At 39.3% G+C, this 14576-nt stretch overlaps 1 protein-coding gene across 10 annotated transcripts in view; it reads left to right on the forward strand.

Annotated features, from left to right (window-relative positions):
* The window catches only part of TNIK (TRAF2 and NCK interacting kinase), a 375612-nt gene that overhangs the window by 235138 nt on the left and 125898 nt on the right, over positions 1-14576 (forward strand). For all 10 annotated transcript variants that reach the window (XM_034662856.1, XM_034662873.1, XM_019801364.2 and 7 more), the window contains exon 4: positions 321-446. In XM_034662856.1, the coding sequence (XP_034518747.1) occupies positions 321-446 (126 nt within the window). The remainder of the gene's footprint in view (positions 1-320; positions 447-14576) is intronic.

The raw sequence follows: 14576 nt of genomic DNA on the forward strand, positions 1-14576 counted from the left end.
TCCCCAATCTTCCCTATACCAGATATGATCCGTGGTAGGTACTCAGTGGACATAGTTTCCAGGACCCTAGCAGGTTACATGCTCTGCCTGTTTGCCGTACAAACAGAAGACCCTCTTAGATTGCTGATTTGTTGTCTTGTAATTTTGTTTTTTGTAGTCAAGAGAGAAAGTCAAGTTATATAAAAATTATGCTTGTTTATCACTACGGAAGAAAAAACTTAAGAATTTATTACATAGTTGATATAGATGGTGATTAAAAAAAACAGAATCCTACTAAAGACAATGGATTTTCATGACAGAATATTTTTGTTCTAATACAGGATGAAGAGGAAGAAATCAAACAAGAAATTAACATGTTGAAGAAATATTCTCATCACCGAAATATTGCTACATACTATGGTGCTTTTATCAAAAAGAACCCACCAGGCATGGATGACCAACTTTGGGTATGTAGTGCTCTCCAGATTTGCTTCTTACATGAAGAACAACCAGGGCCAAATGGTTCATTTCTCTGTCCTCATGTTGGATTGATTAACTCTTTCTTTGAAACTCTTAGCCCCATGATTTCCATAACATTGTGTTTTCAAGGTTCTTTCCCATCTTTTAAGTATCTTTTTTTAAAAGATTTTATTTATTTAGAGACTGAAAGAGAGAGAGTGTGTGTGTGTGCATGTACAAGTTGGGGGAGGGGCAGAGGGAGAAGGAGAGAGAGAATCTCAGGCAGACTCCACGCTGAGCATGGAGCCTGACATGGGGCTTGATCTCATGGCTTCGAGATCATGACCTGAGACAAAACCAAGGGTCAGACATCTCACACTGAGCTACCTAGGCGCCCCTCCATCTTTTAAGCATCTTTATCTTTTATCCCTTAATGTGGACCATCCCTAGAGCAAGTTATTAAGTTCTCTGGTTTTTCCACTATTTACTACATTTATTGAGTTTTTATTGCATTTTAGGCATCATGCTATTTGCTTTTTATGTATTATATCATTTATTCCAGCTCTTTGAGGGAGACATTATTATTTCCTCATTTCTTAGATGACAAAACTTAGGCTTACAAAGATGGTAAGTAAATTGCCCTAAGGTCTTTATAGCTAGAAGTGGCAGAGCAATGATCAAACCAAGCTCTTGGAGTCTTTTTCCTAGCCTATCACTAATGTGTGGATGACTGAAATTTAAATTCCCATTCTGTGAGTGAAATAGCTAACACAGTGTGCTACTGTATAAGTACAGTTAGCTGTGTGCCCCGGTCCTATATCTTTGACAGTCTGTCCCACTGAAAGTAGGTTCAGTATGTCTGATACCAAAACCACTACTCCCCTCCCTGCCCTGCTCAGATTCCTCTTCGTCTCATCTTCCTGATTACTGTCCATGGATCATTTATTCATTCGTAGTCTCTCAGGCTGGTGGGCCCATTCAGTGGAAGCCTAGATTTTGCAGTAGACTTCTACTTGGTCTGTCCATCTCTCTCTTTCTTGAATCTTTGTTCATCCCATATGTTGCTGTTGGATCAATTACTTTAAAAATACCCTTTTAACCACTTATCATCTTATTCATTTTCTAGAGTTCTTAATATGTGTCTGGCACACAGAATTTATTTAATTAGGCAGAGCTTACTATATGCCAAGTTATGTACTAAATTGTGTGAATCCCATGACTATTATTTCATGGATAATTTATCAAAGAATCTCAGTTTACTCTCTTAATGTAAAAGACATCTGTGGTCCAGCTGAGAAGATAAAACATATACAGTGAACAGAATTGGTGACCAAAAAGAATATAGTAATGTTAGCTCAGAAAAATAACAAGATTTTCATGTCATTTGATAATTGAATACTACAATCTCTGAAAGTGAAAAGAGCTGCTGGTGATTTTTTCCCCTATAAGTCCCATCTTTAAATTTAAAATTAAAAAAAGTATTTTTGGGTAAATAAACCCTCTTTGTATGATCACATTGATTTTATGTATTTTTATGTGATTTCTGAAAGAGTTATAGTAAGATTTTAATCATGGCCTCTTAAATGTCTTGTAGGTTTAAAAAATTAAAAATATACAAGTAGTAGGAGAAAATAGCTGTAAAGAAAGATATATAAGGGCATATATGCAAGGGCATATCCACAGAACAGAATTTTGATGAACTTGCCTATATACATTTCTTAAAATTTCCCATTACAAAAAAAAAAACAAAAACAAAACAAAAACAAAAAAAACCCAAAACATAATAAACAGTAAAAATGGAAATAACTGATTCAGGAAAAATATCCATTTGGTATATGATGAGAAAGAATTTAGTAGCCTTTAGAGATGGAGAGTTTTTATAAATCAATAGTAAAATGTGAAACTAAGGGAAAGATTGAGTTAAGAACAAGACTGATTGGGGCGCCTGGGTGGCACAGCGGTTAAGCATCTGCCTTTGGCTCAGGGCGTGATCCCAGTTTTCTGGGATCCAACCCCGCATCAGGCTCCTCTGCTGGAAGCCTGCTTCTTCCTCTCCCACTCCCCCTGCTTGTGTTCCCTCTCTCGCTGGCTGTCTCCCTCTCTGTCAAATAAATAAATAAAATCTTAAAAAAAAAAAAAAGAACAAGATTGATTAACGAAGTAAGAAATATCAATCACCTGTAAAGATGTTCTAAATATAATCATACCAACAACATCAATGCAAAAGGAAACAAGAATGAAATACCATTTCTTAACTAGTAGATTGGCAAAGATTTTTTTCTTTAAATGATGTACCCAGAATGGACACTCGCAGCCCCTCCTTATGGAAATGAAGGTTGGACGTTGGTACTCTATCTTTACTCAAAGGCAATTGGAATACATAAGGATAAACATGCTTTCTGTCTGTCTGTCTGTCTGTCTCTCTTTCTCTCTCTCTCTCTCTCTCACACACACACACACACACAGAGAGAGAGAGAGGGAGAGATACAGGAATGTATCCTAAATAAATATTTGGGTAACTACATAAAGATGTATGTAGAAGTTAACCAATAGGGAATTGCTTAAAGTAAATCCATTAAAGGGCACTACGAAAGGTATCTCAGCCAGTTAAAATGCTATAGATGTATATTTACAATGGACAAACAATTAACTAGTATAATGAGGTTTTTTTAAAAGCCTTTTTTAAATGCTATGATTAGATAAAACACATTTTCATTTTTGTCAAAAAAAGGAAGAAAAGAAAAATGTATCTCTCTCTCCATCTATATATATAAATGGTGGGAATGTCTAGAATAATATATACCAATGATGTTGAAGATATTTGTATCTGGGTAGTCATTTCAGTAATTTAATTTTTTTTAAAGATTATTTTATTTTATTTATTTGACAGAGAGAGATACAGCCAGCGAGAGAGGGAACACAAGCAGGGGGAGTGGGAGAGGAAGAAGCAGGCTCATAGCAGAGGAGCCTGATGTGGGGCTCGATCCCACAACGCCGGGATCACGCCCTGAGCCGAAGGCAGACGCTTAACCGCTGTGCCACCCAGGCGCCCCAGTAATTTAATTTTTGAAATCTTTTTTCTTTTTTATGTCTGCTTTTTTTTCTTCTAAGCTTTCTTTTAACTTGAACATCAGAGCCATTTCTGTTCCTTCTTTTTTTAAATTGCTTCTCATGGGGCTGTCTTTGCTCCTCATAGACAGTCAGTTCCCTGAGGACAAGGATTGTGTTGTTTGCAGCTCAGTGTCCTCAGTGCTAGGAAGGTACTGGGCATACGATGCTGGCAAAATAGTTGGTCTGTAAAGGAAAGTGATTATCATTCCCACACACTTGGTTGTTAATATTGTTGGTACAAAGCAGATTGCTACAGGTACTTGGAGAGCTCATTTACCTATGGCCTATGGGGTCAACAGAAATGATGAGATGACGGAAGCTGGAATATCTCTGTGTTTCTAAAGGAATTCTACATCATCAAGAATCTAGCTTTTTAGCAATGACCCCGTATTGCCATAAGCTTCAGCAGATAACAAGTGGAGAATGCTAGCCATTCTAGTACTGTCTGGAGAGAGATGTTTTTAGTTGGCATGGTTCCCAGTTAAAAGAAAGCATTAATGTAGCTTTGGAACCACCACCTTCAGGAATCACCTGCAGGAAAATAAGCTGAGTCACACCCAACTATTAATATCATTTCTTTTGTGAGATGGGCCAGATAGGATTGTTGGTTTTCTTGTGAGAGTGCGGTGTTAAAATCTCGATATTTATTTGGAATTCATTGGTTGAAGGAAAGAGAGGAGTGGTCAAGCAGGGATTGACTGGTTTTTATCCTTTTCCTAATGCTGTGATTTTTTAAGTTGGAAAGAAAATTAATTGTCCTTTATTTTGCTGGGTCCCCATGAAGTTAACTGACTTTCCCAGGGCCTCAAAGCTCATTAATGGATGAACGCAGAGCCAGAATGCTGGCATCTTGAATTGTGACAATTTAGCTTGGCCTGAAGTTCTGTGAAAGGCACTGGAAGTTTGTTTTTCGGTTTTTGTTTTTTTAATAAGCGAAACCTGCAGTCCGTTTTCCAGTTGGCACTGGGAGAAAGCAGCATGCCTATTTGCATCTGCATGGTGTGAACAGGAGGTTTTGTACTCTTGGGAACCAGTTGCTGCCTGCCGGTTCTCACCCTGGCCAGTTGCTCCTCCCGTGAAGACAGCAGTGGTTGCTGGGAATCGAGAATCTGCATGCGCATATATTCACTTATTGATTCACCATCCATCCATTCATTCATCCAACAAATATATATCAAACATTTGCTAGGCACAAGACGCTCTTCTGGGCACTCAGGCTATATCAGTGAACAAAACTGAAGAAAGCTCCTCCTTCCACGTAGCATACATTCCTACTATAGACCACAGACAATAAACATGATTCGTAAGAAGACTGCAGAGAATGCTGGAAGCTGACCAGTGCCTCATAGAGCAGGGGAAGGTTAATAGGGTTGCAGCCAGGGGAAGCCCCATTGTAGGTAACTCAAGGAAGGGCATTCCAAGCCTGTTGTTTTCCGAGAATAACAACGGGAGCAGTGTGACCAGAAACATGGGGAGATGAGACATGGGGCCAGATCATGCAGGGCCTTACAGGCCATGGGAAAGATGTCAGCTTTTACTCTTCTGAGTGAGGTGAGGGGCCACTGGAGGGTTTTGAACCTGGAGGGATGGAAACTGATCCACATGGTTAAGGGGTCCCTCTCGTTGCTGGGTTGAGATTAGACCAGACGGCGGCCAGAGCAGAAGCAAGGAGACCAGTTAGGAGACTGTTTTAGCAAGCTAATCCCCTTCCTGAAGTTGGCAAAGGGAGATCTGCAAGTAGTGATCCCTCCCAAACCCAGGCCCCATGGGAGGATCCTGGCCTTCACATTCCATTTTCCCATCTGCAATGAAATATTACAGGCCCCATGTTCTGCTTGGAAGACCGAGGACCTAGCATTTATCAGTTGGTGCTCCTACAGAGGACTCTTCTGTCCATCCCCATGTCCCTAATCGTCCGTTAGCCTCTGTGTCGCTGGAGATGAAAATACAAAGCCATGAAATGCCGCTGAGGGCAAGAGCATCTTCTTTTTCTAGTTGTGCTCTTTCTATTTGACAACAAACTGACGGGGAACTTGGAAAAGGAAAGGCAGAATAGAAACATAATAATTAGGAAATTAGTACCAGATTACGATATTGGTGAGAACTCGATTGCAGAGTATAATAGTGTATAGTTATCCCAAGGCCTCTGACTCACTGACCTTGAGCCATTCCATGTTAATAGTAACAGTAGCAGGTAATATGTATCGCTTGCTTATCACATGCCAAGTTTTTGTGTTTTTTGCTTTGTCATATTATTTCATTAGATCTTTACAACCACTCTACAAATTAGATATTATCATTATTCCCACTTTACAGATGAGGAAATTTGGCTCAGAGAAGTTAAGAAATTTCTCCAGGGTCTCCCAGCTGGTGGGTGATAAAGCCAGTGTGTTAGCCAACTCAGGCTGTCTGATGCTAGAATCGAGCCCCTGAGTTCTACACTCTTTTTTTTTTTTTTTTTTAAGTTGTGAGAAATAGTTCTGATATCAAAAGTTGGTGTTCCAAATAGGATTGAGGCTTTGGGTTTCAATTATTTTGACTTCACCTTTAACCTTCATTCCTCAGTACCCCAAATTTCAAAGAGGGCAGCAGGACCAGTTAGCTACTAATAAGACTGATGCAAAGTCTAAGAAATATGCTTTGAAGAGTACATTAAACCTTCCGGGAATGTTTTAGCAAACATTGCAAAGGTCACAGATAGTTGACTCTTTGTACTAATGGCATTCGGTTAGCATTGCATTTATATAAAAATGTTATTGTGAATTATATAGAGACATAACCTATAGCCACCCAAAGCAGCACTTGCTAACATTTATTCCCAGTATTCAGACTACATGAAATATTCCCCAGTTATTTCCTTTGTTGTGGCTGGAGCTTTTGCACATAGCCTACCAGCCAATACATGTGCTGTTTAAGGTGTCTGATTGAATTATAATCTGTGCGAATTCTATCAATCTTGTTGTAGAGATAAACTCTTGTTTAGAACCATCTCTTTGCGGAAATACAACTACTTCTGATAATGGCTTAGTAATTCTACTTTATCAACTGCTGAGGGCCTGAACCGGAAATCAAAAAAGGGAGCTCTTTCAATAAAGATTCTGATCTCTTGGAAACAAGCAAGCTCTGTCACACGACATTGCCATCTCATTCTGCCTCGCCTCGGTGGGGAGAAGCTCTCCATTCTGCTGCATACCGTTCAGGCACTGGGAGTGAGGGACAAGTACCATCCATTAGGCACACCAATTTCTCCGACACTAGAAAGCAAAATCACACACTGTCTGTTCTGATGCCACCACAGTCACAGGACTAGAGTATGTTATAAATACAATAAATATCTTTTTTTTTCTCTTTCTTTTTTTCTTTTTTTCTTTTATTTTGGTATGTTAGTCACCATACAGTACATCCTTAGTTTTTGATGTAGTGTTCCATGAATCATTGTTTGCGTATAACACCCAGTGCTCCATGCAGTACGTGCCCTCCTTAATACCCATCACGGGCTAGCCCAGTCCCCCACCACCCCCGAAACCCTGAAAACAATAAATTTCTGATTAGCTTCGGAAATGTAGGGTGGTCAAGTAAGACAGCAGATTACTGTACTGCAATGTCTCCATAAGCCATTCATTAGATCGCAACAGTGTAGCATTGCAGAGCCAAGAGTTAACAAATTATGTGGTGCATTTTGGGGACAAACATAGTAGCAATGGGCTGAAGAACCAGAACCTGGAATCCAGAGACCTGGGTTCTAGGATCGGCAGAAGCAGCATCTCTGACATTCGGTTTCTTCCTTATAAAAGTGGTAACTTAAAGAAAAAAATGGCAGGGGCACCCGGGAGGCCCAGTCAGTTAAGTGTCTGCCTTCGGCTCAGGTCATGATCCCAGGGTCCTCAAGGGGAGCCCCATGTCAGCCTCCCGGCTCAGCGGGGAGTTTGCTTCTCCCTCTGCCTCTGCCCCTCCCCCCACTCATTCTCTCTCTTTTTCTCTCTCAAAAATAAATAATAAAAATCTTATTAAAAAATGGCAATGTTAGAGTAGGTTTGGGTTTTCAAACTGACAGCCCAGAGTCTAAATACTGTCCAGGTGAATGTATTTAGTTTGATTCACATAAGGTGGTGGTGGTTTAATTATGCCAACATTAGAAAAAAAATCAAATAGTTTTCACATGCAAGTCTGGATTCCTTGAAAAAGTTTTGAAAAGTTTTGAAAAATAGGATGATATGGAAATGTTGGGCCTGAAAACCCTAGTAGCAGCAGGTTGTGATAGCTGTTTGGAGAGCACATGCCCACTCCAGTTTGGACCAGAGGTCCCAGTGTTCCCTGTTGCCTTCCGCACACACTCAACTTCATGCATTGACATTACTTGTCCGGCTCCTGCAAAACATTATCTGGGAAGGAGATACTGAGATGTACGCATGAGAGAACCTTTCTAGAATCTGCAGTGATATTGGCCACAGTCCCCAAACCTAGGTCTTACATCGTTTACATTTGCTGTAGCATCTTGTCTGGCCAAAGGTCAAGCCCACTTGCATTTTTTGGTTAAGATTTAAATATGCGGTGCTACAGATAGCATTATTAAAAATTCAAGCCACCTGTAGCTGAGTCTTTTGAACAATTTAAAATTTGTCTTTTTTGAGTTCTATGTATCAGAAATGAGACTTTTTTTTCTTTCCTTTCTTTTTTTTCCCCCTCGTCTTAATCAGTATTTGTCACTTATGTAAGTAAAGAACTCCCTTCATATATGTGGAACCTAGGTCACTTGTCTGAAGAAGGGATTGAATCTTAATATTTGTGAGTAGAAATTTTTGAAAGGCAAACTTTGGTAATTAGAGAAGGAGTGTCTAAAATATTAGGAGGAGTGATTGTGAACAGGCTCCCAGGCTCAGAGCTGCCCTATTGCATGACCTAAAGAGACAGGATATGCTACTTACGTACAATCAGAGTGAAAGCCATTCCTAATTTAATACATTGCAGTAGGGCCTGAGTTCAGCTTTAAAAGAGCCATTTTAATGAATTGATGCATGGTTCTGTGACAAGAATGTACAAATGATTTCTTCTTTTATGCCAATGAATTTCATTTGAATTGTGCTTAAACTGCTTTTCAGCTTAGCAGAAGGAAGACTTCTGTGTGCCCAAAGTTATTTTGCTATTGGGCTATACAGACCTCCGGTTCCTTTTCTAGATGAATTCTGAGCCAAAGTCTGTGTTCCATTTAAGTTGTGCTTCTCAAAATCCTCAACTATCAAGTTGTTTAATCATAAGTCCTCTAAGGCTAGTATTTTCTTTTCTTTTCCTATTTTTACTTGTCTGAAAGCTTGCTTTCCCATCCCCTCCCCATGGTCTTCTATTTGGGTGTAACATTCTGACGAGCAGACTTGAACATTTCTTACAGCCTTCATAAGGTTAGTTTCTGTGAGCAGGTCCCTGGCCAGAATGGACGTGTAATGGTTTACTCCTAATAGGAAAAATTCGCCAGCAGATCTTGCATACATACTGAGAAATGTGAGCACCAGAAATCAAATACAAGATGCAACTAACTTCCCTCATTCCTTAAATACAGCCATGCTGACAATGAGACGCTCTCTCCTTAGACATGGTGACCATTGACCGTTGAGACTTTCCAATGGCTTCTTGTGGCTAAAAATACCAGTTGGCTCTGTATACTCAACCCGCCATTGTCATTCTCAAGGTATAAAGTTGTTCATTATCCAGAAACTATATCGATAAAGTTTGGGACACTTCATATCCTTGAAACTCGATTTTTTATCTTTGGAAAACTTAGAATTTATAGTTCAAGCACTTTTTTTTCAAGTCTAAAATTATAATGTAAACACCAAAGGAATACTTTTTTTCAAATACATGCTAGCTTATGGGGACGCCTGGGTGGCTCAGATGGGTGAGCGTCTGCCTTCGGCTCAGGTCATGATCCCGGGGTCCTGGGATGGAGCCCCACTGCTTCTCCCTCACCCTCTCCCTGTACTGTTCCCCCTGCTTGTGCTCTCTCACTCTCTCTGTCAAATAAATAAATAAAATCTTAAAAGGAAACACATGCTAGTTTAAAAATGAATGCAAAGAATTGTTTAGGTTGCTTCTTCAAATTTGGAATTCCCAACAGTTTTACCTCACCTTTACATAAGTTGATTTAAATGATAAATGTGTTCATAGGTATGCCTCCCAGTTTTTGTACTTGTATACACATGTATTTGATATTGTGGGACTTTAAACTCCCTCTGGCAAGTGAGACAGCATTCTATAACAAAGTCCTGGTTTTGTTTCCACCTTCATAAATCATGCAGATGAGATGTGTGGCTATTCGCAGCCACACATGATAAAAATACCCTGTGCCTTGCTGATGTTTCTGGACCTTCAAGGTCAATAGGCTGATCCTCCGCAGAGCTGTGAATTCTTGGATGTTTATCTTCCCTACCCTTTTCTTAGAGTGCCCCTGCAATTGCTGGCTTCAAACTTCTCTCATTTCAGATGGACCTTTGGCATCCTGCCCCCTCCTCTTCCTCTCCCCTGTCTCTTGCCCCTCCTTTTACTATAAAAGAGAAGGGATCTGTTAGTAGTCAGTTATTCCTGTGGGTGACTGACTGACTAGTGACATTTCGGGGGAACAAATTAGGGTATTTTTGGCTAGTGCCTGTAGTTTTTAAATATCATAAAGTGTTGTTTCTTGTTACAGGAACTTAAAACCAGTTAACCAGCATATAAGCGAATACTGTAGGGACCCAGAAATCGTCCTAAGCTTCTTAAGCTGGCTCTAAGAATAAACCTTTTAAAATTCCTTGAGAGGTGATAGGGGTTGGAAAGCGCAGGTCAGAAGTGACCACAGCAAGTGACTCCATCCTGAAGGTCCCTCCTGATGAGGAGGTGAGCTCAGGGCTGGCTCAGACACTGATTCTGAAATTCCCTCTGGGCTCAATTGAGACGAAAAAACTTTTGCTTAAATATTATCCCCTCCCCCCACAACTTCTGAGAAAAAACATGTTGCTGGTCAGAAATCGAAGACAACTGACAAAAATACATGATGAACAACCACGTAAGTTGTGACATATGTTAGAACTCTTTGTTTTTTTTTTTAAAAGAACTATTTGTTTTTCAAAGTTAACCTTTTTTTTAATGTAATTAAAAATATTTTATTTAATGGTTAGAAGCATTAGACTTAACCCCAGATTTTCAGGTTCTGGAAATAATTTGACTTTTTAATTTAGATAGAAATAACTACTATGTCTAAGTCATCCAAGTAACCCTTTCCCTCTTAATTGGGTTGCACTAAATGTGCTGTTTCTTTTCTCTCTCTCTCTCTCTTTTTTTTTAAAGATTTTATTTATTTATTTGAAAGAGAGAGAGAAGGAGTATGAGCAGGGGGAGGGGCAGAGGGAGAGGGAGAAGCAGGCCCCCCTCTGAGCAGAGAGCCTGATGTGGGACTCGATTCCAGGACCCTGGGACCATGACCTGAGCCGAAGGTAGACGCTTAACTGACTGAGCCACCCAGGCGCCCCTACTGTGCTGTTTCTCAAATATCTCCTCTGTGGAATGGTTCCAGTTCTAGGTCCAGGTCCAACCCCCATCCTGCATGAGCTTGGTTCTGTCCTCGCCTTCAACCCAGCCATCCTTCTGTCTTCCCAAGTGACATGTAGGTGTATCCTGTTTCTGACCCAGTTGTTTAGGTGGTATTGAATGAGCATTTCAAATGTGCCATTCCTTCTAAACCTCTCCCTCCACCTCTTCAGCCTTCCAAATAAAAAGATCCAACATCCTGGAATGCATGTTTCTTCTTGCCATGAGATACCAGCTTGAAAAAAGGACATGTGTCCTTCGTGCTCTTTTATTAATAGGGGTTTTAGAAACACATGTGTGCAATGCCCTTTATACGCACCTATCAGCCATTTTTTCACTATCCAAGTAAAGTGGATCTTGGGAAGCTATTGATACCGTCTTTTGAGTTGGAAACTCTTCCTCATTACTTTTTTTTAAGAAGTGCAAACAGACCAACAGATAAAAAGTAATAAATATAGTTTAAGATTTGGGGCCGCTAGGAGTTTTACATTCGTAGACACACTTAATGTTCACATCATACATTTTAATTATTTTATTTTATTTTATTTTATTTTATTTTATTTTATTTTATTTTATTTTATTTTATTTTATTTCATTTTCCACTTTATAGTGCTGGTGATGGGGTGCTGAGCCCAGGGTGGTTAAAGAACATGCATGCCCAAGGTCACATAGCTAGTACTTGAGAGAGCACCATGCTTTCAACCCCGCTCTACTTACTTAATAACTATATAGACTCTGGATACGGCTGCAGACCATAACTAAGCTTCATTTCCAAGTATATAAGGGAAAGGGAATTGATGGGAAGGAGAATTAATGAAACAGTAGTTGCAAATCACTGAGCCCAGTGCCTGGCACGTGGCAGATTCTCAGTAAATGTGAACGAGTATTGTTGCCCCCGTGTCAACTCTTTGAGAACTTTCTTTTGGGGAGAATATTAATGATCCATTATTTCTTGCTTGTGAGATGGGAAGTTATTGATTTACCGCTGCTGGGCTTGACATGTTGAGCCCTGTTTCTGTTTATTAATGTGATGAGGTTACTTGTGGTGAAGGAGGGTCCCTGCAGCGTGGTGGCAGTAATTATCAGTGTTGCTGTGTGGCTGCGGGAACCTGTTCCTAGCAAATGCTGGTTTCTTCCCTTCTTTCTCTTAAAAAAAAAAAAAATCCCATTACATAATTTAACAACCACTTCATTCCGTAGTGAGATGAAAAGAATTTAGCAGCCTTCAGCTGGAGCTGAATAGAGAAGCAAATTATAGAAATCACTGACATTAGTGCCTGGCTAGAGCAAGATTGTTTCCTACTGAATATTTGAAAGTGTTTTGTCCAATCTAATTTTAAAAGACCGGAGCCACTGGGCTTCCACTGCGTTCTTTGGGAACTATAATTACGTGGCCTAATAGAGCTCAGTGGTGGGATATGTTCTCCAGCTGATACAGGAGCAATGGGGGCATTCGTAGGAGGTCTGGTCACTGTGTTCTTCAAAATAGGATTTGAGAAAGGGCACAAACATATTTTGCTCACTTGAGAAAATATTTTCTTTCTACCCAAGGATGTTCCTTTGGTCTGTCCTGCTGCCATTGAACTAGGGTTTGCTACATAATGGAATTTTCTTTAACTCTGTATTATAGAGAATCCCCCAAACACACAATAGTAAAGAGAACAATATAATGGACACCCATGTGCCCTAAATTAGCCCCAACAACCCTCCATCATTGACCAGTCCTGCCCCAAACACATGCTCACCCACGTCTTCCCTTCTGTTATTTCGAAACCAATCTTCTCATCAACTCACTTTTTCTAAGTTCTGGTAAAATAAATATAACATAAAATTTAGCATATTAATAACCATTTTAAAATATGTAATTCAGTGGCATGAAGTTCATAGTATTGTACATCCGTTACCACTATCTAGTTCCAGAACTTTTTCATCACCCCAAAAGGAAACTCTGTGCCCATTCACACCGTTCCTCCCTCCCCCCAGTACCTGGCAACCACTCATCTGCTTTCTGGATATTTCATGTAAATGGATTTATACAGTACATAGCCTTTTTGGTCCTTCTTTCAATGAGTATAATGTTTTCAAGATCCATCCATGTTGTGTCGGGCATCAGTACATCCTTCCTTTCCATAGCAGAATAATACTGTTATATGGATAGACCACATTTTGTTATTCATCTGTTAGTGGACATTTTGGTTACTTCCACCTTTTGTCTATTGTGAGTAGTGGTGCTTTGAACATTCAGATGCAAGTTTTTGTTTGAATACTTGTTTTCAATTCTTTTGAGTATATGCCTAGAAGGGGAATTGCTAGGTCATATGGCAATTCTGTGTTAACTTATTGTGAAACCATCAAACTGTCTGTGACTGCAACATTTTACATTCCCTCCAACAAGGGGTCCAATTTCTCCACATCCTTGCCAACACATGTTATTTTCTGGCTTTTTTAAAAAATTAAAACTATTCTAGTGGGTATAAAGTGGTATCTTATTATGATTTTGATTTACACTTTTTTTTAAAATTCAATTAGCCAACATATAGTACAACATTAGTTTCAGATGTAGTGTTCAATAATTTATCAGTTGCCTGTGACACCCAGTGCTCATCACATCAACATGTCCTCCTTAATGCCTATCACCCAATCACCCCATTGATTTGCACTTTCCTAATGACTGTTGATGTTAGGCATCAGTTTACGTGATTGTTAGTTATTTGTGTATCTTCTTTGGAGAAATGTATATTCAACTCTGTTGCTCATTTTTAAATTATGTTATTTATATTTTTATTGCTGATCTGTAAGTGTCCTTTATATATTCTGGATACTAGACTCTTACTAGATATATGATTTACAAATACTTTTCCCATTCAGTTGGTCTTCTTTTCACTCTCTCCATTGTATGCTTTGATGCACAGAAGTTTTCAATTTTAATGTAACCCACCTTATCTGTTTTTTCTTTTGTTGCCTGTATTTTTATTGTCATAGCTAAGAAACTGTTGCCAAGTCCAAGGTCATGGAGATTTCCCCCTATGTTCTCTCCTCAGAGTTTTATAGTTTCAGCTCTTATATTTAGGTCTCTGATCCATTTTGAGATAATTTTTTGTGTGGTGATGTCAGGGTTCAACACTAATCATTTACATGTGGATATCCAGTTGTCCCAGCACCATTTATAGAAAAGACCATCATATCATTTTATCCATAGTAATTCAGATAAGAACTTTTTTTTTTACATAACCACAGTACCATTATCACACTTTTAAAAACCCTCACATTTCCTTAGCATCGTCAAATATCTAATCTGTATTCAAAGCTTTAATTGGCTCAAAATTTTGAGATTAAAAAAAATCCCTCATATCCAGATAAGTTGCATCCCTTGCAGATTGTTGGTATATCTTTTTAATGTTTTTAAGTCTATAGATATCCCCTCCATCTCCTTTTTTCCTTCTTGCAATTTATTTGTTGAAGCAAATGGG

This window comes from Ailuropoda melanoleuca, chromosome 1, assembly GCF_002007445.2.
Source record: "Ailuropoda melanoleuca isolate Jingjing chromosome 1, ASM200744v2, whole genome shotgun sequence".
In the NCBI taxonomy this organism is placed as follows: Eukaryota; Metazoa; Chordata; class Mammalia; order Carnivora; family Ursidae; genus Ailuropoda; species Ailuropoda melanoleuca.